The 27348-nt window shown below is 36.9% G+C and overlaps 1 protein-coding gene across 1 annotated transcript in view; it reads right to left on the reverse strand.

The window, feature by feature from the left end:
- Positions 1-1290: 1290 nt before the first annotated feature.
- cfap299 (cilia and flagella associated protein 299) overlaps positions 1291-27348 on the reverse strand; it is a 59524-nt gene continuing 33466 nt past the window's right edge. Inside the window, exons 4-6 of the mRNA XM_051894992.1 lie at positions 13876-14018; positions 5072-5201; positions 1291-1725 (exon numbers count right to left, since the gene is read on the reverse strand). Coding sequence (XP_051750952.1) covers positions 1597-1725; positions 5072-5201; positions 13876-14018 — 402 coding nt within the window. The 3' untranslated portion in view covers positions 1291-1596. The remainder of the gene's footprint in view (positions 1726-5071; positions 5202-13875; positions 14019-27348) is intronic.

Here is a 27348-nt window from a genome sequence, read left to right on the forward strand (position 1 = left end):
GAGCCCTCATCCTGGTGGTGATTAAACATAAACTTTATGTAGGGGTATGTATGTATGTAATATATATATATATATATATATATATATACATACACATACATACATACATACTCTACACACACACACACACACACACTCACACACACACACACACACACACACACACACACACACACACACACACACACACACAAAACCTGCTAGAATGGTTGTGCTCTAACCAGTATTGCAGACATGTGGGAGACAGTTTCATCAGTAGCCTATAATCCTGTATCATTAATTAGATTTATTAGTTATTAGTGATTATTAGTTTTTAGATTTTTTAAAGAAATTAATAGTTTTATTCATGTTCATCAAAAAAGTAAAATGATTTCCACAAAATAATAAGAAGTACAACTGTTTTCAACATTTATAATAATAATAAATGTTTCTTGAGCAGCAAATCAGCATATTAGACTGATTTCTGAAAGATCATGTGACAATGAAGACTGGAGTAATGATGCTGAAAATTCAGCTTTGCCATCACAGGGATAAATGACATTATAAAATGTATTCAAATAGAAAACGGTTAATTTTGTAATAATATTTCACAATATTAATGTTTTTACTGTATTTTTGTTCAAATAAATGTATCCTTGTAATGCATAAGAGCCTTTTTTCAAAAACATTCAAAAATCGTACCAACCCCAAACATTTGATTGTTAGTGTATTGCAAATCTAAGCATAAATTTGTATGGATTCAGTCACTGATTGTTACAATGACAGTCTCTTAGCATATATTCATTCTAGCATGTACTAAGGAAAAAAGTCCTTACTTTTTGTTTAACTTTTGTCAGACTAAGTGGTGTGACGTTCCTATTTGTTAATCAGTCTTTTATGAACTTTTGGCCAACAAATAGAGTAAACTAACCATTCAAGTACCACAATGGCATCAACAAGTACCTTGAGCCACCAACCTAGCAATATCTTTTTGACTTTTTGATCGTTTTGTAAATGATCAAAGACAGAATTATTGACTGATGGATATCGAATGCCGGAACTCTCTGCATTATCTTAGGATCTGTAATCATGTGGACTGGGTGTCCTTGTCTATTTCATGGAGTGTTTGGCAGCTTTTAGTCAAAATTAAGCTACAAGCAGCCGTGGGGACATGAAAGAACCCTCATGTTTCTGAAGGGCTTTATCTTTGATTTGTTCAGACAAACAGAGGAGTTGTTTTAGATAAGAGCACAATACAAAGCTCAGGTTCCCAAGTAAGTGACTGCAGCATCAGACATTCTCTGAAAGAGATTCTCTCAGTGCCTCAATCGTGTGACTGCAGACGATAATGACAACAGTGGTTAATAGAAATAAAAATAACACAACACAAATGAAATCAGTACATTGTTAAATTACTTATTTTATTCATTATTTTATATAATGATTAAGTCAATGTATTAATATAGCAACATTCTTTAAAAAAAAAAATCAAAACGTATTCTATACATTCAGATGTGCACAATATGAAGTCAAAATTATTATGAAATACTTACAGATTAAAACTGTTTATATGTTAGATGAAAGAGGCCCCAAGTTTAAAAACAAAAAAACAAAAATTTAATTGGAGAGTTTTGCAGAGGAAGTGGTGCTGTTCCCACCTTTTCTGGTGACATGGTCATAAATGACAACATGCACATATAGGTCAGATTGGACAGGAATTCGGATGAAGCCATCACCAGGTATTGCCTGTTGGGTTAAAGATATAGTAATTAGGATTAAACCAATATTTTATTTATTGAATAGTTTGTGCTACGTCAGTTCAAATCTACTTCAGTAGAACACAGTACACCACAACTGGATCTTCCATAGTAAGTTTAAATGGTTGTCAAACTACTAAATCTTGCCTACATAGAGGACTAAATCTTATATTTGAGAAAACATTATTCACTGCACTAATTAGTATTTCCACACTGATCTTTTACAGACATTGTGTTACCTATTTAATTATTATATACTGTATATATATTTTCAAAAGACTCCACAGCACAGAATTTCTATTTTAAAGGGATAGTTCACCCAAAAATGAAAATTTGATGTTTATCTGCTTACCCCCAGGGCATCCAAGATGTAGGTGACTTTGTTTCTTCAGTAGAACACAAATTATGATTTTTAACTCCAACCGTTGTGGTCTGTCAGTCGTATAATGCTTGTCAATGGTAACTCCATCTATAAGAGTCAAAAAAACATGCACAGACAAATCCAAATTAAACCCTGCGGCTCGTGACGACACATTGATGTCCTAAGACACGAAACGATTGGTTTATGCGAGAAAACGAACAGCATTTATATCATTTTTCCACCTCTAAAACACCACTATGTCCAAATGCCCAAATGCCGGTTGGTGAGGTCTGAGAACGTGTTCTGATGACAGAAGTGATGTCTCGCGCTTATACTTCAGTGAGTGCGAGACATCACTTCCGTTCACCAACCGGATGCGCAAGGCAGTTGGACATAGTGGTGTTTTAGAGGTGAAAAATTATATAAATACTGTTCGGTTTCTCGCACAAACCGATCGTTTCGTGTCTTAGGACATCAATGTGTCGTCACGAGCCGCAGGGTTTAATTTGGATTTGTCTGTGCATGTTTTTTTGACTCTTATAGATGGAGTTACATCTTGGATGCCCTGGGGGTAAGCAGATAAACATCAAATTTTCATTTTTGGGTGAACTATCCCTTTAAATGCTACTTAAATTTCTATTTATATTACTACAGTTGAGAAGAAAAAAAAACCTTGCAGAATAAGTGTGATTTGATGTTTAAACATCAGTTTGGGTGTGACTTTAAAATATGGACTTCATAGAGTGCCTCCACTGAGAATAAATAAGATCTTAAGCCAGCTGGGATCCATTATTAATGAGTAACTGTGTCATAAGATTTAGGTTTACATTCGTTCTATGTATTTAATGTACATCAATCTTGTCTGGGCTACCATACCAATTTTTTTTAGAGCCAAGATAAATGCAAACATATGCTGAACATTCCCCCAAAAATGAAATAAAGCAAACGAAAAGCATTAGCTGTTGATTTATAAGGATTGGTTATCAAACTAAACCACCAAGTGCTACTTTGGAGGGATAACCAACATATTTCCATCAGAAGCGAACACAACCCAAAGAAGAAGAATTTGGGCTTAAAATTTTGAAATGTTCACAACACTGGCTCTATCTAACAGGGCGATAAAACAAACAAACAAACAAACAAATCAAATCTAGGGTTTAATATGCCATGGTTCCACCAGTTTGTATGAAGGAATGCATCCACATGGGCAATGAGGTCATGCCTGGTGGGGGCCTGAGGTTGGATTCTGGGTGCACAGGCGGTTTCAGTGTCTGGGTTCCTTAGCCTCCCCTCGTTTTTAATAGCCGGCCTGGTTGGGGTGTGCTCGACCACAGGCAATACTCGCCTCTGCCATCTCGCCCTCAACGAGGCAGCCTGGGCGAGTTTGTGTTCAAAGAGGCCGGTCTGCAGCGTTGCCTCTTTTCTAAAATAGCATGCACTCATAGCTCCTGGGCACACAGGCAAAAAAAAAATGTGGCACAGGTTCCAGGACTGAATTTTGCGGTTCGTTCTAACCCACTCTGATGGATATTTCGAGAGATTGGAACAAAAATGCTATCCAGGTGCAACAATACAATCTCTCCACTTCACACCGAGGCTATTTGATATCACGAAAGAAGGGTTTCACAAAGACTTTCAAATGGGATGACTCTTGAACATTGCTGTTATGCTTTTATGTGTGCATGATTATAAATTTGTCTTAATAATAATCAACTGATTAGACACTGCATCTAATAGACAATTATCACCCAGTTTCACAGACAAGGCTTAAGCTAGTCCTAGACTAAAGTGCATGTTTGAGCTGTTTTAACTGAAAGCAATTTGTACTGACATATCTTAAAATATGTCAGTGCCATTGTTTTGTCTTATGATACACACCAGCAATGTTTTTTTCTAGGGTATGTTTATAAAAACTACTTAAATATCCTAATTGAACTAAGGCCTAATCCTGGCTTAGCCTAAGCCCTGTCTGTGAAACCGGGCCACAATGTTCCTGTTTAAATCTTAAGTCTTCAGTCTTGAGTTATTCATTGAACAAATACTCAGTTTAACATAGTTCAGGGGCTGTATTCACAAAACATTTTATCTTACCACTAAGAGTTTCTCCTAAATTGCAGTAAAAGTTCTTAGCTAAGAGTTTTCTCTTATAACCTATTCACAAAGCTGCTGAGACAAACATTTACTAAGGAATAGAGAGAAGTCTTAAGCTAAGAGTAAGGGCGGGGTTGACCTCGTTGCTATAGATGATGTCAACACGCTTACTTAGCTATGCCCACAGTGATTGGCTGATAGGGGAGGGGTCTCTGTCTGTGATTTAATCATAGAAATATTGTAGAATGAGGTATAATGTTGCCAAATTCAAATAAAGATTTTAAAATAAAAATTATTCGGGAAAGGTCCACGAGCTGGAATTCGAACTCAGGTCACCCGAGCTGCCCACAAGGCTATTAGCGCAGGCGGTAGGATATTAACTTGACTGCAGTGTTTTATTCTCCATCATTCAATACATTTTGCCTGTACATAAATGAACCTTTATGTCATAGCAGATTAAAATCTATAAATCAAAATATTTATTGCATTTATGAAGAAAAACTCAGCACCCAAGGCTCCATCGCTTTATTGCCAGCAACAGCCATTTTAGGATTGTTTGATTTGGTCTTAGTGACATAGGAGTCCTCTTGACTACTCCTAACTTTTCACAGGTTTAGGAGCTAGATTTAGAGCTAAAATGCTTTGTGAAATACTCATAGAGCAAAAATTTAGGAGTGCTAAATTTAGGACTGACATACCCATTATTTTTAAGAGTTTCTCCTAAATTGGAAAGTTAGGAGCTACTTTTAGCCTTAAGATGTTTTGTGAATATGGTATTTATTTACTTATGGATGTTAAATGAGAGCTAAAACATGACTGAGAGAGGTCAGCACTCTCTGTTTACCAATGTATCACAAGTTCTGCTCATATCAAACATGCTCACCTCTGGGTCAACATTCAAGATTTTCAGATCTTTCTTGAACTGGAAGAGCAGACCGCTTGGATTCTCTGTGATTACCTCATAGTTTGAGCTGGCATTATGTTTGGCCATCTGTGTTCCCCAGTTGTAGAAGCTGAAAAAAAGTTAGGGTTAATATGTTTAGAATAGTTTAGAGATATCAAAATGCATGACTTAAAAAAATTGACAGAAAAACACTGCATAGATGAATAGCTTTGGTGAATATAGTGAAGAACATAAACTACAAAGTAAAACGAAAATGTTCACCTTAAAAAATGTCAGGATGTCTTGTGTGCTATTCATAAGAAGATAAAATAAAAGTTTGATAAAACATGCACTTAGAAAGCCAGGTGTTAAGTTTTAAGTATATAAGGAATCTTGTAAAGAGCCAGTTATCCAATTGCATTCATTTTGTTTCTCCATTCTTGTTCTACTTATTGATGCAAGTAAAAGACAGGAGAACAATCATACTCTTGATATTCAGAATCACATTTATAGAAGCTTTACATTTACCTCTATGCATGTAATTCAGATCTTTTTACACCTTTCTAAAAATGTCAAATGACTGAAAGCAGACTGGCTGCAGAACGTCTTCAATTAAAAAAAAAAAAAAAAAAAAAAAAAAAAGAATCAATACACTACTAGTTTAGGGACTAAATGCCTTCTAATAACTCTGAGAGGAAAGTTTAACTAACTATTAAATGTATTAACCACAAATGACTTTTTGGTTTCAGAAACGGTCAGAAATACAGGTGCATGTATTGTAAATGTAAACAATGATAAGATATATATATATATATAAACAAATTTGTCAGTTTCTTTGCTTGGGCAAATACACTCATGGTAAAGGCTGTAAAAATAGGGCACAATGTACTGTGTTAATATGAAGGATTTTTCTGAATAGATTTTTTCACAGGTGTTCTAACCATATTTTGAATTACACATTGCACTGCGTTCTAGGGCTGAAGGAAATGTCCATAAACTTAACAAATAATGTCCTGGGTGTAAAGGAGTTTAGGCTTTAAGGGATAGCTGGCTTGAGTCCAGCAGGGATGTCGACAAGAACACAGAGTCCAGTACAGTTCCATACGACTATTGGTTCCATTGGAGCAGACAGAACAAAGATGAGCAGGGAGCACATCATATGAATAGGAGTAGGGGTATGTATGGGTATGTGTGTGGTCTCTAAACAAGAACAGAAATACCAACACTTAAAGGTAACACTTTACAATAAGGTTAATTAGTTAACATTAGTTAGATTAGTTAACTACATTAGTTAACATGAACTAATAATGAACAGCACTTATACAGCATTTATTAATCTTTGTTAATGTTAATTTCAACATTTACTAATACATTATTAAAATCTTGTTAACATTAGTTAATGCACTGTGAACTAACATGAACAAACATTGAACAACTGTATTTTCATTAAATAACGTTAACGAATATTAGTAAATACAGTAACAAATGTATGGTTAGTTCAGGTTAGTTAATACATTAACTAATGTTTAACTAATGAAACTTATTGTAAAGTGCTACCCACTTAAATGAAAATAAGCCACACAAATTAACAAATCAAAATACAATATGTAAAACCCAAAAGAAACAAACTTATATTGCTCATGAATACGCACACACATTACAAGCATCAGGCAGCTCCAAATACTCAGTCTATCACGCTTCACTGCAGGCATCTATAAATCAGGACTCATTAGTACATGGCTTCAGTGATTAGCTAATTAACAGAGGGCGTATACTAGTCAATGAGCAACTAATTAGGGAGGAGCCAGGATTGAACAAGAAAAGTTGGGGCATATTAAAAAAATAAACAAAATAACAGAGACCAAAAATAAACGTTCAAATAAAGACAAAAGAATCTTTAAATGACTGGGAGAACTGAACTTTTTTAGTTTTTCTACAAATTTCTTAAAGGGAAGCTTTGTTACTTTGAAAGGTATAGCCATTTTACTATTTTAGCCTTTGGCATGCTTGTTAGACAGACATTTCACTGACCTATCAGTTTCCCTCTAACTGAATCCAGAGACTGTGGGACTTTTATTTGAATATGTTGAAGAATAGATACCCAGCTTCAAAAATCTTCATTCACACTTCAAGCTTCTACTAAACTTTCAAGACATTCCAGGCTAAAGGAAGTCTTTTTCACGGCTACAAAAAATTCCTCTTTCTACACTGATCAATATAATGATTGAGAACCTGCAGGCCATTTAAAATGGCAGTGAGAATAAGTCTAAATGTAATTAATGCACGCAATGAGCAATAATGAAAAAAAGAGACTGTCTGGCCTGTGTTAGTGCTTCTCAAGCTCAACTGCTGGGAGACAGCTGCTTTTGCAGAAAAAGAAATCAAAATGTCACACTCTAAGGCAGTGAGGGTTGCTCCAATGGACCTCAGCTTTTCCCAAGCAGTAGTTTATGGTCCAAGAACAAAGCTGGACTTTGGGGAGAGGCTCTTTATAAATCTGAGGGAGAGGCACATGGATGCAAGAGCATTTTATTCTCCGTTGTGATAACACTGTGGACGTCAGCCAGCGCTCTATACATTTTGTATTGCTGCAATGCTACTTAACAGTCCAGAAATTCTTATAAACAGCATCTGTATAATGTTTATGACCTTAACCTTAATTATATATATATATATATATATATATATGTATAATATTTTGTGGATTCTGGGATTATCGAATAAATTAATGATAACTCTGACTATCAGGGATTAATGTCATTGTGGTGTTAAGTATTTATAGAACTGGAAACACTGTTCTGAGTCTTTAAAAACACAGGAAGACAGCTGCCGGTATCCCTGCAGCGCTTGATCTGGATCAGCGCTTCTTTACACACCCAATGTGAGCAAATAATAAAAAAAAAGGACATGATTGAAGTCCATTTTTAAAGTTCCATCCTATGGCTGTACCATTTTGAAATATCTCCAGTTTATAATAATTTATTATATATGGCTCTGAGTGTAAGAGAGAGAACGCATGATGGAAAGACACCTCAAACTTCCCTGACCGCTATTTCCTATCAAGGTGACCAGAAACCATGGTGCTGGTCACCAAAGCAAACAAAATTATGCTTGAAACGAAAAGACTGGCTAATAAGATGTAAATAAAATGTAATGGTCTGAATCAAACATCCTTGCTGGGTCTCCACTTGCCATTTTGCATCACAGGAAAGACATCCTTCAGTTGCCATTGGAGTGACTGCCGTCACGGTAAACATGGCAGACCCACACAAAGAGACAGATTCTGTGGAGAAAGACAGTGATGCATGAAATGACAAGTTTAGCCCTTATTCTGTTTGCCTTTTGGATTAAACTTTGTAGTCCTACATGGATTTCTCTTCACAAAAAATGTTAAGTCTTCACTTTCTTCTCTTCATATGGTTTGTAACATATACAAAATGTAAAACTTTGTGAGGGACTTAGAAGCAAGGATGCATATTCACTTCCTCCTTTTTAAAATAAGGTTTGACAGCATTTTCTGTGTCTATTTATACTGAAACGCCATATAGCAATTAGCATTTTTGGGTTGACCACTTTTATGCAATGGTAAACCACTTACTTTTGGTCAAAGAAACAGGACAGATGTGAGATATTTTAACAGAGAACATGAAAAGATGGGCAGAAAAATGCTCCAGAGCCTTTAAATTTTCGAGTCACAAGAAGCGGGAAGACCATCTGGGATCTCTGAGCATTTGGTCTATTTGTTTTGTGATTAAAAATGCATAAGTGTCATTTGGAAATGTTCTTTGGCAATTTTCGTCCAATATTGTCCCTACAGACATATCACCAGGTAACGTGAAATGCTTAATATTCATAGTGCAGCTGGCACCCCACCCACACTAACTTAGCAACGTGTGAAAAACCTGGACTTTGTGGAAACAATTATCGTTCTGTTAATAATACGTCTGCGTCTTTACCATTACACTATAAAACACTGAGAGAGAAAAGGATGTTTGTGTACAGCAGTGCTCCATGGTTACCAAACTAAAGCCTGATGGAGTGTTTTGAAAACGTTTTAAAAGCTGTAACTCTATGGATCAATAAAAGCTGTAACTCTATGGATGAACGAGAAAGCGAATAGTCCAGTTTGTAAACTAGAATTAGTGAGAAATCTGTAAATGTGCTGCTGTGAGTCAATATAACCAAAGAAAGCAGCATATCTATCTATCTATCTATCTATCTACAATCATTATGACACTATTTTAAAACATTTAGGAATTCTATGTAATTTTATATGTAATTGCATTCTGGTCATATTATTATTAGTAGTATTATTAAATCAGAAACAATGTTTTCTAAGAACTAAATTCAACGTCTTGGACTTTCTATATTACTAAAGATTTGTCTAGAAATTTAAAAAAGTGTCACTACACAGAGAACGAAATTGTAGTTATTATTAAGGTTAATTTAACTTTTGTCAGCCCTTTTTAAGATTTTCTAAATTGAATGTGATTGTCCTCAGCTGGTGGCCATGACTTTTGTACACTTTATTTTTGTGGTGAGGCAGTCAAAGTCTGTCAGCTGTAGTGTGGATTCATGCATCTGTACGGGAAGAACACAGCATCTGCTCCATCTTAGTGGCAACCACAAGCACTGCCTGTTATTGTTCCCGTGAGAAGGATGGTGGAGGAAAGAGAGAACACAGAGAGAGAAAAAAGGGACTAAAAGAGAAATAGGGAGTGAAAGAGAGATGGGGCTGAGAGTACACAGGAAATGAGAATGCTTAAGCTGTAGTGTACTTCCTTTACTTACTTTGATTAGATAATGTGCTGGGGCAGTTAGGATGTGGATATAAAAACACAAACATGCTTTAGATGTCTTAAAATCCTAATTTTAAATGATTACATTTAATTACATTTTTGAATATATGTATTTAACAGACTGCATACTTTCATCACAGTATTTTATTAATATTAATTTGGGGTTCACTGTTTTATATTTCCTGTTTTAGCAGAGAGGTCAAGGCATTCACAGGAATGCACACCTGATGGGGTCATTTTTGTTATTTATGAAAATGTGTATTTCATTGTGTATTTTATCTGACCTGGTCTGTGTAATGCTTCACAATTCAGTTTTCAGACCATACAGTGCAAATGCAAAAATTAAAAAATTAAACCAAACATTCATTTTTAATTTTTTTCCCAGTTACTTCATCAATGTATAATTGCCATTATCTATCAATTCTTTTAATTTTCTGAAGTCACAATTTAGCAAAAGTAAAATTGAAAAAAGGACAGAAAATGGCATTGATCAAGTAACATTACTGATGTAACCCTCATTCTCTGATGGAGGGAATGGAGACGTTATGTTGACTGACAAATGGGGTCACACTTGGGAGCCCTAATCACCTCTGAGTTTAAAAAAAAAATGGCCAATGGAATTGGCGAGTGGAATTTGCATGCCATGCAACTCCCCCGTACATATGGGTATATAAGATGGCGGCATGCATCCACTCATTCAGGTTTGTGCTGAAGAGCCGAGACGAGTCATATGGACTGATTCGTTTGGCAGTGCTATATATGGAAAGATCTCTGCGGTAGGTACTGCCAAGACAGGGATGGAACTACTAAAGATGCAGAGACGGGGCAAAGCAGAATCTGCCCAGAGAAAGACATGGGTTTACCAACAGGGAAACCATTCCATGGAAGAATACACATATGGGATTACCAAGAGGGAATCACAACATATGGGGCGTCTAGCCCAGTACCAGGGCTGACCGACTGGGCATGCATCTCGAGTACCAGACCTGGCGTCGGACACTGCCATGTCTGAATGCTGAAGGATGCTCAGAGGAAACTCAATACAGGGTTCACCAAGTGGGGAACGCACCTGGAGAGCAAAGAAGGTGCTCGTATTCCCACTTAGAGGGGATTGGTGCTGCAAGCAAGACACAGAGGCAGCCTTCCAGCACATTGCCTGTTTGTACCCAACACACAGGAAGAAACCGGCTCCACCCAGAGATTGTAGAATCTCTCGCAGCTCTGAAGATGTGTGCCAAAGAGGCTCCGCATGCCAACACCCAGGAGGAGGCAACACCCTGAGTGGAGTGAGCCCTCATGCCGAGGGGGCACGGCACGGCTTGGGATTGATATGCCAAGGTGATGGCATCCACTATCCAGTGAGCCAGTCTCTGCTTGGAGACAGCCTTTCCCTTCTGCTGTCCTCCAAAGCAGACAAAGAGCTGCTCAAAGCTTCTAAATCTCTGCCTGTGCATCCACATAGATGCACAAGACGTAAACGGGACACAGTGATGCAAGGGCTGGGTCTGTTTCCTCTGGGGGTAGGGCTTGCAAGTTCACCACCTGGTCCAGAAAAGGATTGGTGGGAACTTTGGGCATGTATCTGGGCCGGGGTCTCAGCATCATGAGAGAAAAGGCATGCCTAAACTCAAGGCACAACTCGCTGCCCGAAAATGCCTGCAGGTCCACCACCCTCTTGATGGAAATGAGCGTGAGCACAACCATCAAGACCTGCCCCTCATCCTCCAAGAACCCCAGGGCCAGCTGTGTGCCAACGCGTCCATGCCGAGGATTGTCTCGGTCAGGGAGTAAAAAAGCAGGCAGTGAGAAAAAGAAAGCGCACTTTGTTGCCATTCTGCATCTCTGCAAGTTATAACCAGAGACGGCTCTCCTGGACCACCAAGGTGGACATCGTCTGGTCGAGGGCCGGGCTGTGACTTTCGTCAGTCGTTGTGCGCAGTTCCTGCATCAACCCCAGCTCCGAACTACCCTTGTGCAGTTCTTTTAGTGCTTTGGCCAGATGAACTCGCAGGATGGCCATCACATACAGGGTGGAGACGGCCTGTCCAGCGGCACTGTAAGCCTTAGCAGCCAGGGCTGCCGTCGTCTTACAATTGCATGCTCCACCTGATGAATCTCCACGTACCCCCTGGCGGCCCCACCATTGAGCTCGATGGCACATGACACGCTAGAGGAGTGGGATGTCCGTGGGGACTGGCCCAGCGGAAACGCTCCCATTGTAACCCACAGGTCCCCCAAAGTGTCCCCCAGATTCACGGCCCTGCTTTGTGCAGAGGCAGTGGGCTGGGTAACAGCAGAAGGGACTCTGGCCTTCATGAAGAAGAAGAGTTGCGACCACAATGTCGACATGGTCATGGTCTCGCAATGATAACATGAACCATCCATGAACGCCGTTTCAGAATGCTCATGGCCCAGACATGCGAGACAGCAATCATGGCTGTCAGATGAGGACAGGAAACGACCACATCCAGAAACACACGGACGGAAAGGCATCTTTAAAAAGAAGCTTGCTGCCCATGCTTGCTCTTTTAGGGAAATCTGCTTGTTTTTGTCGAATCGCTGCACACACCGTGCAATATGCTCTTTTAAATACCCCTGAATGCGCCCTTCCACCGGCAAGAGAGATCTCCTCTGTTGCATGCTCTTTCTTCTTTACAGGTGACTGGAAAGTGTGATCGCTGCATGCAACCACTCGGCTCCGAAGCAAAAATATGAATGAGTGGATCAGTGCTGCCATCTTATATACCCGTATGCATGGGGAAGCGCCTCAGCATGCAAATTCCACTGCCCGTTTTTCTAAAACTAAGAGGTGATTGGGCTCATAAGTGAGACCCTATTTGTCAGTTGACATAATGTCATAGTGACTGACAGACAAGGAACCAGAAAAAGTGAAAAATGAACGTTTGGTTTCATTTTTTTATTTTTGCTTTTGCACTGTATCTGAAAACTGAATTGTGAAGATTTACACGGACCCATCCTATTTATTGACATTTGTTTTAACACTTGTTCTTAATAATCAAGTCTATGTAATGGAATGAGACAAGAGTTAATTTTTTTAATGTTGTTTTATTTAGTAAAAGCGGGAAAATTGTGTATATAAGGTAGCCATAGTAGTAGTTAGCATTAGGTTATTGTTAGCGCTGCTTAAATGAGGTTCTATTCTGGCATCGGTTGTTTAAAGAGGAGAGTTAGTGCTGTTTTTAGCACCGTAGACTTTTCGTTTAGTAAAAGTAGTGCTATATTTTTAAAATGGAATTTATTCCTTTGATGGCCAAGCTGAATTTTCACCAGCCATTAGTCTAGTCTTCAGTATCACATGATCAGAAATCATTCTAATATGCTGATTTATGAATGTTGAAAATGGTTGTGCTGTTTAATGAAGTGTAGAAAGTGTTTTTTTCTTTAATGAACAGAACGTTTGAATATTTATTTAAAATACACATTTTTTTTTATAACATTATAAATTATTTTACTCTCATTTTTTAAAATCATTTTATTGCATCTTTGTTAACTTTAAGACCACTAACTAAAATATATTTCCCATGGAGGTTATTTATCTTGAATGAATCTTAGCCAGTTAAGTGCTCTTAAAGGAAACCTCTATGAAGATCAGTGACATAGACTTTCTTTTTGGATGGTTATGACTTCATAACTTTTACAGAGGATCACCATTTGACCAATATTAATATCAGAGGATGAAAAAGCCATTATTCATAATGTACATACACACTTCCCCTTTAATGCACTGGCCAAGGCAAAAAGATGCCCGCTCTTCCTAAATTTTGACGAGGAAGTCTTTTTGGTTTTCATGATACTTTGTGCACATAATTTTTTTTGGAGAGGATATCCTTTTCACAAAGACAAATGCTTTAGGGATCAGATGGATACTGCTTTCATGCACATAAATCTGAGAAAATCTAACCTTTGAGATGTTCAGTAGCACATCTATTAAAACAATAGTCACCAGAAATCATCATGGATGGGTCATAATATAAGCAGGCTTACCTTAAGTCAGTTGTTTTTGGCAAAAGCCTTTCCTTTCCACTGAAATATGGTTCAAAGTCTTCGAATTTGAGTCGGTGGGAGTAGTCTATATACCCAGATATTTCCTGTCCACGAGAATTTCGGTCCCTTATGAAAATGATGGACTGCAAGAAAAACAGGAGGACATACTGTATAAATAATCTGGAGTGCAATATGCTATCCTGAGAAACTAGACAACGGAGAGGTATAAATCATTGCAATAGAGAAGATTCTGTTACAAATACACCGTTAATAAAATTGTGTAACAGTCCATACCATTAATTTAAAAAAGAAAAAAAAAAGAAAATAGGATTGCTGGTGTGCATTTCAGAATGGAGGACAGAAACAATGCACAGCTCAGTCAGCAGTTGTTTTGTCTGGATGGTAATGATGAAAGAATAACTTCCAACCACATCTGCTGTGAAGAGGATCTTTGTTTTGGCTTGTCTGTTTACCTCTACAAGACAGCGAGAGAAAGACTCACACTTCTTTTGTGAAATCATCCTTTTTTTGATAGCAGAGTCATTGATATCACATTTGCATTTCTATCAGATCCCTGGCCATCTGTGGATTTTCCTTACATGTGCAGGATAAAAGTGAGATAACTAGCAGTGCAGACTTGAAAAGGAACGGTCTTCCTTTAGATGCTTTAAACAGATGCTATCGGGTTCACAGCTGGCCAGGGGCTGATCCAGCTACCTTATCTGTGGCTTTTGCGCTCCCCCGTCAATCTTGAAAAGAAATCATCAGGCAAAGGCGAGGAATTACAGTGGGCAGAAAAAGGATTGGAGATCATCTTTCGATTGCAGAAGAGGAATCAAAACCCTCTAGCCCACAGTAATACAATGGCAGAAAGGTTTCCTCTCGCCCTCATAAGTCCACAAGCCAAGTGATAAAACAGATCTGTTTCCAACAGTTTCCCGTAGTTTAACAGAACAGGTGCTTTACCTTCAACAAGTTTCCTCTGTTACTGTATCTGATATAGGAACAGCCTCTTATAAGCAAACATTGCTTAAAAACTATTTCAGTTATGAATGAACTAAAAAGGGGTGGAAATTGTAGAATTTGTGCATTCTTCCAGCATTAATAAGGGTACACAATATATTGGTACCATACTGGTTATTGATAATGATATTTTTAAAAAATCAGTTCAGTTTGACTAAAAAAAATTTAGATAAAATTTTATTTAGATAAAATAGTATACAACACCATCTTCAGTGTCACATGATCCTTCAGAAATGTTAATTAGTTGTGCTACTTAATTATTTCTGTGGAAACATTTTCAGGATTCTTTTATCGACAAAGTTCAACAGAACAGCTTTTTATTATGAACAGCACATTTGAACAGGTAGTACTCTAACTCTTGAGCAGTGTGGTATTAAATGAAGAGAACAAACTGAACGGCTTTTATCACTGGTCTGGCTGGTTCATGAGGATGTTTTCTCAGGTAGGATTTACCCAATGACGCATTTCTTTTAGGGCTCAGACGTGTGTGTCAGGGTGGTATGGTGGCACCCTCTTGGATGTATAACACTTCTTTGAGTGGAAAGCAGGGCCTCTTGGTGCTCTCCGGCCTGGGAACAATCCTGCACTGTCAGGGAGGCTTGCAGGTGTCTGAGGGTGTCAGCTGGCCTCTGTTTATTATTGGTGGGTTGTGCTTTAGGAGGAATCCCAGGCCATCACTAACAACTGTGTAAATTTGTCGGGGTAATGAAAACATGACCTGGATGAGAGGAATGCTTGAGGTCGGAGTCCTTTTTTTTGGCAGGCTTACCCTTGTCCCTCTTTAGGTGTTCCTTGAGGGGGGGAGGGGGGTTGCTTATTTGACTTGGACATGACTTCACATATGGGGTTGTGTAATAGATGCAGCGGTGAGTCCAGATGTGTTGAGGTGTTCTGCTTCTGTTGGGATCAGCCAGAATCGCATTTGGCCTTTAGAAAACTGACTAACTAAGAGGGTCTGGAAGTACTCTACAGGACTTCACAGGGCTTCAAACAAAAATACTCTAAACTGGCAACACGATGCACATTTTTTTCTTTTTAGTCAGAACATAGAAATTCCACCACCTCTGAATTCACATAACCATCCACCTGCCATTATCCTAGGGCTAAGAATGCACAAATGAAATTGCACGAATGAAATGTGCGAAGAAAAAATACTAAATTGAGTATATTCTAAAGAAAATAAGATATATTAAAATATTAATATATGCACTCGTAAAAAAAGGTCTGGGATTCAATATTGAACCCTAGGGTTCTTGACTCAGTGTTAAAGAACCCTTTATGCAAAAAAGTTATATATAAAGAATATAACTATATATCTATATATAAAGAAATGTCTGATTACATAATACTTTCATGTTTAATGCTCTTTTTTCTTACTAGTGATAAAGTATAATACAATTTATTTAAAATGAAAAGAAATTAATTAAAACTAAATGCATAAAATGATCCCATGTTGGGAACCCCTAAAATATTTTAAATATGAAGTGCCTATCAGAACCTTTTAATGTTCTATATAGAACCTTTCCTTCTAAGAGTATACATATACACACACGTTTCCTGAGGAATTTTTCAAACCTGCATGAAGAGAAGGCTGTAATTCTGAAATGTTAAATGTGGCCAACATTTGCATGAGATTTTGGACTATAGAGGACAAATCAATGAAGTAAAAATGTATAATGCGTTTAATAGTGCTTGTTGAACAACTGGTGTGGTGGTTTTTAAAGTTTTCTGACCATTTTAAACGTAGTCTGCTCATATAGCCGAAAATCAATGTTTAAAATGGTTTAAAAAAAGCTCAATACAGGACAACACAGTACAGCTACAACAAATGATTTGAACTTGGCGGTCATAATGTTTAACATCTTTTTTAATGTCTTTGACAGACTTACTGAGTTTCTGTAAAAATGTATGCAATACGAATGAAAATAATCAAAAGATGCTGCTTCCTTTTTCTTATAATGACAGGGTGTGTCAGAAGACAGATGTCCTGGCACGAGGAACAAAAATGTACAACTTAACCATACTGAAAGACGAGTTGCTCATTTTGGCAGCTGGACATTCAAATCTGGGTTTACTTTGAGAATTTTAAAATAGTTTGATACATATTCAAAAGAAGAAACTGAGAAAAGAAAGAAAAGAACGTAATCAAGACTTGTTACCGTGGGACAGCAAATTCAAAGCAGGTGGTGGAACTATGACAGGACTTTTTGGGAAATACAGAAATAGGATTGTGTCAAGTTATGTGGTTGTGAGAAGAAAAGAATGTATGTCAAAAACTCCTGAAAAAAAAAAAAAGGAAGGAGGAAAGGACAAAATAGGGTTGTTTATACAGAGGTTGAAGGGGAGATAGGATTTAAGCAAATGTTTACTCATGTGCTTGGCTTTTCCAATCATAAACACATTGCTTGGGTGTTTGTGCAAGAAAATAAACAGAGCCTGCACAGGTGTCCTCTGGCCATCTACAAAACACCCTAGAAGAGCTGGTGTTCCATTCTGAGGACTGAGATGGGGCCTGACAACTGTGGACACTGCCAAGGGTGGAGGAAGTGAAGTGGGCAATCAGTTGGGCAGGAAGCTGAGCAAAAAGACTGCGCTGGACCAGAATTTGAACAAGTAGAATTTGAACCAAACCACAAAATATGTGGCTTTAAACAAGGGGTCAAGATTTGGCTGGTTAGCAGCATGGTTAAGATAGCCCCTGCTGGTAAATGTTGTAACTACACAATGGTGGCAAAAAGCATCTTTCTCAGTTGCGGCCGTTGAAAATTAACCAGATTTTTTCCAAGCAACATATAAATTGCAAATATTTCATTTAATGAACTTAGATGTTTTGCCAGTGACCATTATTGGGGGCTGTTAAAAGTTTGACATGTTCTTTTAAGCTGTATGGTGCAATCAAGAAAAAAAAGTTTTACTTTCATGCAATGCTTAAACAATCTGAAAACATAATAACATGCATACTCATGCATTGTTTAAAGAAAAAATTGCAGGAGGCACAGCTTTCAAATTCCAAATGACTGCAACAGGTGGGAAATGTTTCAGATAGTAAAATCCATCAGAAGTTTACATTAATGAGGGAAGTCATTGTATCTACTGTCAAGGGAAAAGTGTCCTAAATTAAGAGCGCAGCTAAGTTTTGCTGAGAATTACAGCCTCAAAAACTAGCACCTGGGGTCAACAAAAGTGGCAGCACACAAATCAGTTGAGTTTAGGTCTCTTTTGAGATTTCCTACACCAAAGTGATTCCACGCAGACAGCTTTCCCCAGCAGTGCTACTACTACAACTATTTTCCACATTCTTTTGGCTTCCATGTTACTTTTGGGAAAATTTAAGTTTATCTGAAACATGTGCAAAGCAGCACTGCCCTCAGGGACATAGACGTCCATATATGTGAACCTGTGAGAAAGCTTTCCAAAGACTGACATTTATGGATTAAGTGCTCATCAATTTAATCAGACACTTTCTTTTTCCTAAGTCATAACATTTTATGTTTCTTACACGTTGTGGGATAGTACAAAACACAGACAGGAAAAAAAAAAAAAAAAAAAAAAATCACAAGCCATGGACTACTTACATTTTCACAGTGTTCGGCTCCTTAAATTTGAAGAACTACTATTTACTTGGTATAACTTTCGATGGGCTTACAAAAGCTTCCTCAATCAAAGTGTTTAACTTAACACACCCTATTTGAGAAGGCATTGAAAATGGCCAGAATCAGGTCGGCCTGCTTATGTGAACCTAGATCCCTTTTGCAAACTAATGAAGCATTCTCTTCTGGCTACAGAGGAAAACAATATTGTGTGTAAAGCCTGTCTTTATTACTGAAGGACACCACCTGCACAAGCGCATGAAGTGAAGCAAAGCAGAGGTGAACCAGAGGTGACCGAACACATGCAAAAATGCTAAACCTTGACCAATGTAAAACTCCTCAATTCACTGCATGAAAAAGAACTTACTTTTCACTGGGGATCTCATTAACAAAATGTATTTCGCAATTAAGATAATTGGCAAATAAACATAACTGCTCGTCTGCATATTCCTCATGCAAATACTGCAGGGCTGGAGATTTGAGCCATCTGAGTGAACAACACACCCACAAATGCACTTTACAGTTCATTTATAAGGGAATTACATGCATTAAAATACTCTTTTCCCACTTTTAGATTAATCAGATGTTATGGCAGAGACTTAGGAGACTAAAATCTACATGTACATACAGTATGTTGTCCTTACTGGTTCATAGTGCACATGATTAGGGATTTGTCAAGATGAGAAAGCTTATGAGTCTGATCAAATGCGTGACACATGGTTTGTTTTCTTTATGACCTCCCCCTTGATTTTTCAGGGGATGATGCTACATACTGGGCTCTGTATTTCAGTGGATTGCAGCTAGGTAACCAGATCTTTGTTGAACATTTACTTAACAAATCACTTTTGTTAAACAAGGGCATGCAAACAGTAGCCGTGTTTAACAATGAGTTAAAATCTAATCTTTTTGTCCTGGACATCTGCAAGGCCGTTGCTATGATTTCAACTTGGTACAATATTACAAGTTTTCCACTAGTGTTGAATCAAAGAACTGGGAGGAAAGTCTGACGCAATCGACCTCAAGATTTCTATGAATGGAGTAGAATGATAAATGAGTCACGTTACTAAAACTTAATGTTCTAGGGTTGAAACCACACTCACAGCTACCATCTGTCCCCTGCCTGAATGCAGCAGGAGCTTCTGTGTAAAATTAAGTTTGTTGAATTCTTCAGCTGGACATAAAAGGTGACCACATACAACTTTATTTTGGAATGCACTCCCTTCCTGTTATTTAAGAAGGATGTGTTAAACTGAGAGCAGAAAAAAAGAAGCTCATATAGTGTGTTGTTGGATGTAATTTAAATTACATTATTTTAAACTCTCTACCTTATAAAGTTCAGTACTTCATTTTTAAATTTTTTATTTGTCCATTTTTGTTAACATTAGTTAATATGAACTAACAATGAAAACTGCTGCTACAGCATTTATTAATATTATTTTATGTAATGCAGCAAGATTCTCCAGAGTCTGATTGTCAATAATTATCAAAAAAAAGTTGAAATTTTGATTCATGGTCCCTAAGGGCCGCCAAAACGTTCTAAGTGGGTGGAGCCACTTTCACTAAAATGGCTATAACTTGTGAATGGAATGAGATATTTTTACCAAACACATTCTGTGGTCACGTGAAAAAGGACAGGGTGACTGGCCACTTATAACAGCAAAAAAATATGAAAATGGCTATAACTACTTCACTGAGGTGCCATGATTGTTTATGAGGACATTGACGTATCTCCAAAAACATTTCTGCCATTGGCCAATGAAGTCTGAGCAGCTATCAGACAAGGTTAATGGAGGCTGATCGGAACGCAACTCTCTGGGCTTGTTTGACTTACGGCCCTAGAGGCCTGTGAGAAATTCGAAAAAAAAAATCGGCCATCGGGGGCACCTTTGTGTTTTTCACATGCGTAAAGGAGTGTGTATCACGCGATTTTTCACACATACCCACGACATTCGTACCACATGGCAGAACTCCTCATTCTGAGAAACTTTGCCACTAGGACTGCCTCTGTCCATCGAATCGTTCATTAAATATAGGAGATTATTTTGAAAACCAACTTTGGTGAACTAGTCCTAGTTTTTTGGCTCAACCTTGATAAAACCACTGTGGCACAATTCTCGGGACTCTCTAGGTCAATATTATCAAAAAAATGTTGAACTTTGGCCTTTAGCAGCTATAGCTATAGCAGGGTCATTTAAAAAGCAGGCATGTCCAAGTCTACCAAAAAGCCTATCATTCCTAAATGGAAACCCAGAACTTCCCATCATTAGGTGAGCACATACGGCACATGATTCTAAAGAAGCATGCATACTTTTATGGAGATCGGTGCATAGTTGTGGTTGTTAAAAAGGTGTAAAAAAACATATATTTCCTATGGGAAATTGCCTGTATTTGCTGTAAATGGTCTTTTCCATCTATGCTCTAAGTAGTTACATGCTTGCTAAATAAAACATAATACCTTTTTACACATGTGCTTAAAGGCCTTAAAGTGCTTGAACCCCGACAATTGCTGCTCGCAGCTATATTATTTAATGGACCTGAGCTAACATGAGATAATATAAATATAACTGTTCATTGTTATCTAACATAAAAAAAATATCAGTAAATACTGTAACAAATGTATTACTTATTGTTAGTTAATGCATTAACTAACATTAATGGAACATTACAGTATAGTGTTACCAATCAAGTTACACCCAAAAAAAAAAGAATGAGAAAACAATTAAGAACTTCTTTGCAACCTTGCAATGACAATACGCAGGGATACTTTCTAATAACTGGGCTGCTGGGGATATGCTGAACATGATAGTTTACTTATCATCAGATGATTTTTATTCATTTCCACACTGTACTTATATATTTATTTTACAGAATCTGTTGCTATTTCATTGCACATTAGGAAGATTTTAAATATATATCCAACACGCGCTTCTCACTTTAAAATCCATCAATGAAATGGCATTGCACTGCCTGTGTTAAAAAAAAACAAACAATGATTACATGCACAGCATCCTATAAAATTCATAACTGCTCTGCCTATGTCCTCTTTAACAATACGAGGTACACATTTAATATAGTTAACACACAGTGTGTCTTTTCTGGGCCTCAATTCTTCAAAAGGAACTGTAGGCCAGGATAGACTTATGTCTAAAGCATTGCAATCATAGTAATTACACAGTGCCTCTGGCCTAACCAAACTTACCCTCCTGTAATTAGGAGGACCAGTCCCAAATGCACCGTGATAACATTCCTGCCTCGCACAAGGCAGTCTTCTGCACTGCAGTGGTGAACTCTCAGCAGAGAGAGGGAAGCTGCTCATCATCATCATCATCATCATCACAATGCTCTCCTGGCTACTTGAACTGTATATTATAACAGTGGTTCATAATTCTCAGCCAGTCTGAAAAAAGAAAACACCAACTCTCTTTATCACAGATGAGATCTAATATCTTTGCTCAAGACAGTTCTTGGACACTTTGATCAGAGGGAAGTGTCATTATGAAATGCCATGGGAGGTGTTAAAAAGAGCCCACACAGGTGCAGGCAGCTTTTTTCCTAGGAGAGAGAGGAAGAGAGGGTGAGAAAGAAAGAAAGAAAAAACAGTAAGGGGTAGTAGGGTGTTGTCCGCTCTGCCTCTGTCAAAAACCCCCAGAGAAGCAATTATTTTCTTGGAAAATGCTTTGCTTCTCACTACAGCACCGTGTAAGGGTTTAACATATTCCTCAAAATCCCACATTTTAATTTACTGCACGGCTACTCAGAACAACCCAGTGGAGGATTCTAATGTTTTTGAGAGATATTCAGTTATAGCAAAGCTGAAGAGGAAAAGGAAATAATGGCTAGTTAAGAAAACATTACTTTATATTTCATCAGCAATTCATAACTACTAATGCATTTTGATGAACAAAACAGAGGACTATATTAGTATATTAGTTAAATATTATACAATAAACCCGAAAAATAATCTAATAAACTTATATAAAAAACATAAAACATATATAAAACAAGTGTTACTGTCCATCTCAGTGGTGCATAACTGTCTGCCTTCATTTACTGACAGTGTGAAGTCATTTTTGCGATGGTCATACTGGTTTTGAAAATAAGCCATTGGAATAAGTTTTTTTCCAATGTGGTTAAAGTCATCTTTGATGTTCTTGACCGTAAATTACACAATAGTGATGAAATGGGGTTGGGTGTTGTGATATTTACTGTACTGTTAGAGGTTAAGGAATGCTTTTCATCTGCCCATTTGGGCCTGGGGGATTCATTTGGGGAATGCTAGGACTGCATTCAGAGTGGTCAAGTAATTTAGCTGCAAGCAAAGATTATTACAAGCTATGGCACGGTTTAAGCCCTGTGTGATTACCCTAATCGCAGACTATGGCCACAGGGAAACTATATGGAAATCTTTAGTAAAATTTTTCATCTATCTGTGCTGGGATATAATGAAGCACAACCACATTCCACAAACTGTTGACAGTTAATGTTCATAAAAAATTGTCAGCTCAACTTTTGACATAAGCAGTAACAGACAGTATATCTAAGCTCTAAAGATCTCATTATTAGATGAAAGAAAGAAAGAAAGAAAGAAAAAGAAAGAAAGAAAGAAATTTGTTGATGCATGCAAAACAAATGATGCACAGCTTCAAAGCACTGGGTGGAGTGTAATGTGTAATTTCCACCCTAAAATGTTTATATCACTGTCATCTTAACAAGTTTTTTTTAAAAAAATATTCCTCTTTTGTCAAGCATCATTAACTATTATGATGAAAAGTCTTGATAAGACATGAAAATCTGATAACACTAAAACACATTTGAACTTGAGGTAAAACTAAAGAGCTAAGGTTTTTTTTTAAATCTGTTATTAAAATGTATTTTAAATAACTTGACAAAAGTCAAACACATTCTTGTTTATTATTCTATATCAAATTTATCTAACTGTTGCTGTTGTTCTAAACTACCCAAACAAACTTAATAACATTTCAAGATTGTCCAGTTAAAAGTCAAGCTAACTGGCTTGAGAACAGGTATAAATTGTGAATATAAGCAAATCATTAAAACAGCTCTTAGTTCAAAATTGTCTCTGTAGCTTCTGGTCAGCTTCCCTAAACATTCTCACATTCACTAACCTCACATGAATTTCCTTGCATTCCCCTAACAAACATTGTTCTTGGACCATTGGAGTTTGCATTAAATGCATCTTTGGAAAAATTGCAACTTTGGAACCCTGCTTTGAAAGCCGTTTATCTGCTGTTTAAAAGAAATGCACCACACTATGCTATAACTACAACAATATTTTATATATATATATATATATATATATATGTGTGTGTGTGTGTGTGTGTGTGTATATATATATATATATATATATTATAGAAATCCTCACTTTAAAATTATATTAATCCTTTAATTAATTTTCAACAGTTTGAAGCTCAAATGACCACACCTGCTACACGGTCTAAAATAATGTTAGTTCAGGAATGTTTTCACGGCTACGATTTTCTCTAGAGCTCCACTTTGTCAAACTGACACAAAGTTTGTCTACAGAATTTCATTTTAGTCTGAATAGGCTCCTTATCATTAGACATTCCTAAAAAAATCGGCTTTGGATTAATTCATTGGTACCTGTTACATATTACTTCTTCTGCACAATAAGAAACAGTATTCTTAAAGTCAGATGCCAAATCACCTTTAAACAATTCTTTCAAACAGACTATACCAAAAGTTATGGTAAGGAAAGAAAAGATTATTATTTGAAAGCTTGAAGTAATAAAAACGCTTATACATGCATGATTTTATCATATACTAAAATGAGAATCTTGTTGCCACACATCTGTAAACACCTTTACAGTTTTCCATAAAACTCAAAAGCATGCAGTTAAGCATAGGGTAACTTTCACTGGACTGCATGTGGTTAGTGGTGCTATTTATATTTACTTGGTGTGACAGAGCAAGTGGCATAACAGTGTGAGGCTGGCAGGGCGTTTGATGACTAATTCCCATATCTACTTGTGTGGTACAATCTGCACATAAACCCTCAGTTCAAATCCATGCTTTGAAAAGATCTCTTTGCAGATGGTACGCATTTAGCAATAGTCTTATAGAGTACTTAGAGTTAACAATGAAAGAGCATGAAGAGATATTTTCTTTAAGATAAAGTTACAAATAGATAAAATCAACTGCAGACACACTGACTATCCCACCACCATGGAAACATAGAATAAGATATTAATGTAAATCCCTACACATTCCACACTTAATAATTTTGTTCAAATGAGTGACAAACCAAATAACATAACATTTGAAGATTTAGAAAAAGAAACCTACTTTACTTAATTGTACTTTACGTGCAAACACCATTTGTTGTTGGGAACATATCAGAGATTGCAGGGATAAAGTTAAAGAGCATAGCCTTTGGTTGTATTATGTTTGCACCAATATACAAGTTTGACATAAATCATGTAAGTAGGCCTATAAGCTAATTATTTTAATTATTATGTATTTCCCATTCTGCAACAATCTAAATCCTAAACCATCTGCAAGCTTCTTACAGAAAATAAAAGTTGAAAAGGAATCTTATTTGTCTGCATAAGTGCTTGCAAATGTGGTAACATTTTATTGGAGGCTAAATACAGATAATAATTTCAGTGGTCAAAAACAATTTAACAAATGAAAGACCTGTTAAAGATTGATTCTTAGCTTGGTAATTAAAGGTTAGAAAGACAAAAATAAGCAGTAGAGAAACAAGGTTATGATTAGACCTTTGAAAAGCATGATAGGCCTAAGAAGGAAGACAAGTTTGCCCTATATTTAAGACTGAATCCATTACTTCATTCAACTTGGCTTCTTCCTAGAGTGAAAATCACTTTCAAATGAATGTATAAGACACAAGAGTGATAATAATGAGCCATATAGAATATGAGTTTGTATGAATGTAGTAGACTGTTATTGTGTGAAGACATGAATAACTTTATTAGCACTATGACTAATGTGTAAACCAGACTAAACCTCACCAACCACAACCACAGCTGAGCTGTACCACCACCACCACCACCACCACCACCACCCACTGAAAAGGACAGGCTATTGAGTCTAAAGTGATGATTTAACTGTATTAATACCAATAACTTTATGATGCACATATATGTATGTGATATGTTATTCCATGAATATTTACAACTGCATATTTCTTTAGAAGATTTGCAATATCATTTTAATTCACATTGATTTATTTGATATATGCCATAAATATACAATCCACTAGCCTAAGCATGTCACTTTTTCTGTTTGCTATATTTTTGTCTGCATTTTTGGAGTTCATTCATTAAACATTCAATTAAATGATAAAGTAACTCAACATATTTTGTAGATGGTATGGTGAGTATAAATTACCAAACAAATGTAAATTGTTATCTATAGATTTTCCTCTCTACTAACACAGCACGGAAACATTCTTGAGTATGCCTAAGTATCCTGAAGTGTTTTCCTGTTGATTGGTTTCATAAACAATGTCCATTAGTTTTTGTTTGTCACATCTAGACAAAATGTATACACTGGGTTTCTGTTGGATTATAGGTGTTCAGTACAGTAAACAATACGTAATCACATTCACTGAAAACAACTATGAATAAGAGCGGGTGTCATGTACTGTTACTAAAAGAAATGTATATTAGTTCACCAATACTCTTATGTTCTATGTCGTGTTTCTGTTCTGTTCTGTGATGTGATTCTGTCAAACGAATTGTCTTTTGTATTTTATCTATAAGATTTGCTGATGATACCATTGTTCATCTTACTCATCCCATTCATAATGGCTGCTAAAAACATCAAAGCACACTGGGCTGATGGTTGCAGCTGAATGTACTCAAAATAAAGTGATGGGCTTTCTGGCTCCACTTAAGACATAAAGTTTAGCCTCTGGTTATTTAGTTGCTGGCTTCAAATTTATTCAGAGACTGAAATTTAAATACAAGATGAAGTAGCTGCCAGAACACAACCCGGGAACACAAATGAGTAACAATATCCCATAGCATTTATATGTATGATATGTAAGTGAAAAAGACACACCATTTTTGCCCTTTACTACAACACACTATTTGAGAAGACCAAAACAGTTTGCAAGATTCCTAAAATGTGATGCATCACAGAAAAAAGCTAAACAAATCACACCTGCAGCCTCTGATGACTGAAAAACTGTAACCCTGGAACGACTGTAATCTGAAAGCTATTACAACCCATTAACATGAACTGCCCTTTGCAATCTCTTTTTCAGTATCTGTTTTTTTTCTGGTTAAGTCTGTCTTGATGCTGCACTGGAGTCAGTCTGAATAAGTAGCAGCTGTATATGACAAGGCAAAGAAAACATGCTCCAAAGGCTGCTTGTGTGAGTTTCCTTCCGAAGGATCATGGACTACTCCAATGTAAATATTACAATCTTCCTTTTGCTGATCATGTGCTAAATGGGAAGTTGCAGCTAACTCCTGTCAAATTAGTCGCAGCTGACAAAATGCAAATGGACTTTCACTGTGTTTATAAATACCTTAAATTTTTTAACGTAACATAAGATGCATATTCAAAATATAGAATATGGTTTAATAATTTCTGTACAAATTACGGAAGAAAAATCATGTGTACTTCTGATGTGTAATGACTAATTTAGCTAATAGTGAGTTAAAAGCTTTTGCAGCTTTAAATACTTGAGGCACATTTCACTCATGTTAAATTATCCTCAAATTACACTTGAATTGTAATTTATGTCCAAGTAAGCAGGATTTGAGCTGCTTTGCATGGTAAACTCTCAAGTTTCCCTCTTCCTACGCTTGTGCAAAACTTTGCAACTGTGTTATTCTAAGAACTCTCATCC

The sequence above is a fragment of the Ctenopharyngodon idella genome, chromosome 5 (assembly GCF_019924925.1).
Source record: "Ctenopharyngodon idella isolate HZGC_01 chromosome 5, HZGC01, whole genome shotgun sequence".
Classification (NCBI taxonomy): domain Eukaryota; kingdom Metazoa; phylum Chordata; class Actinopteri; order Cypriniformes; family Xenocyprididae; genus Ctenopharyngodon; species Ctenopharyngodon idella.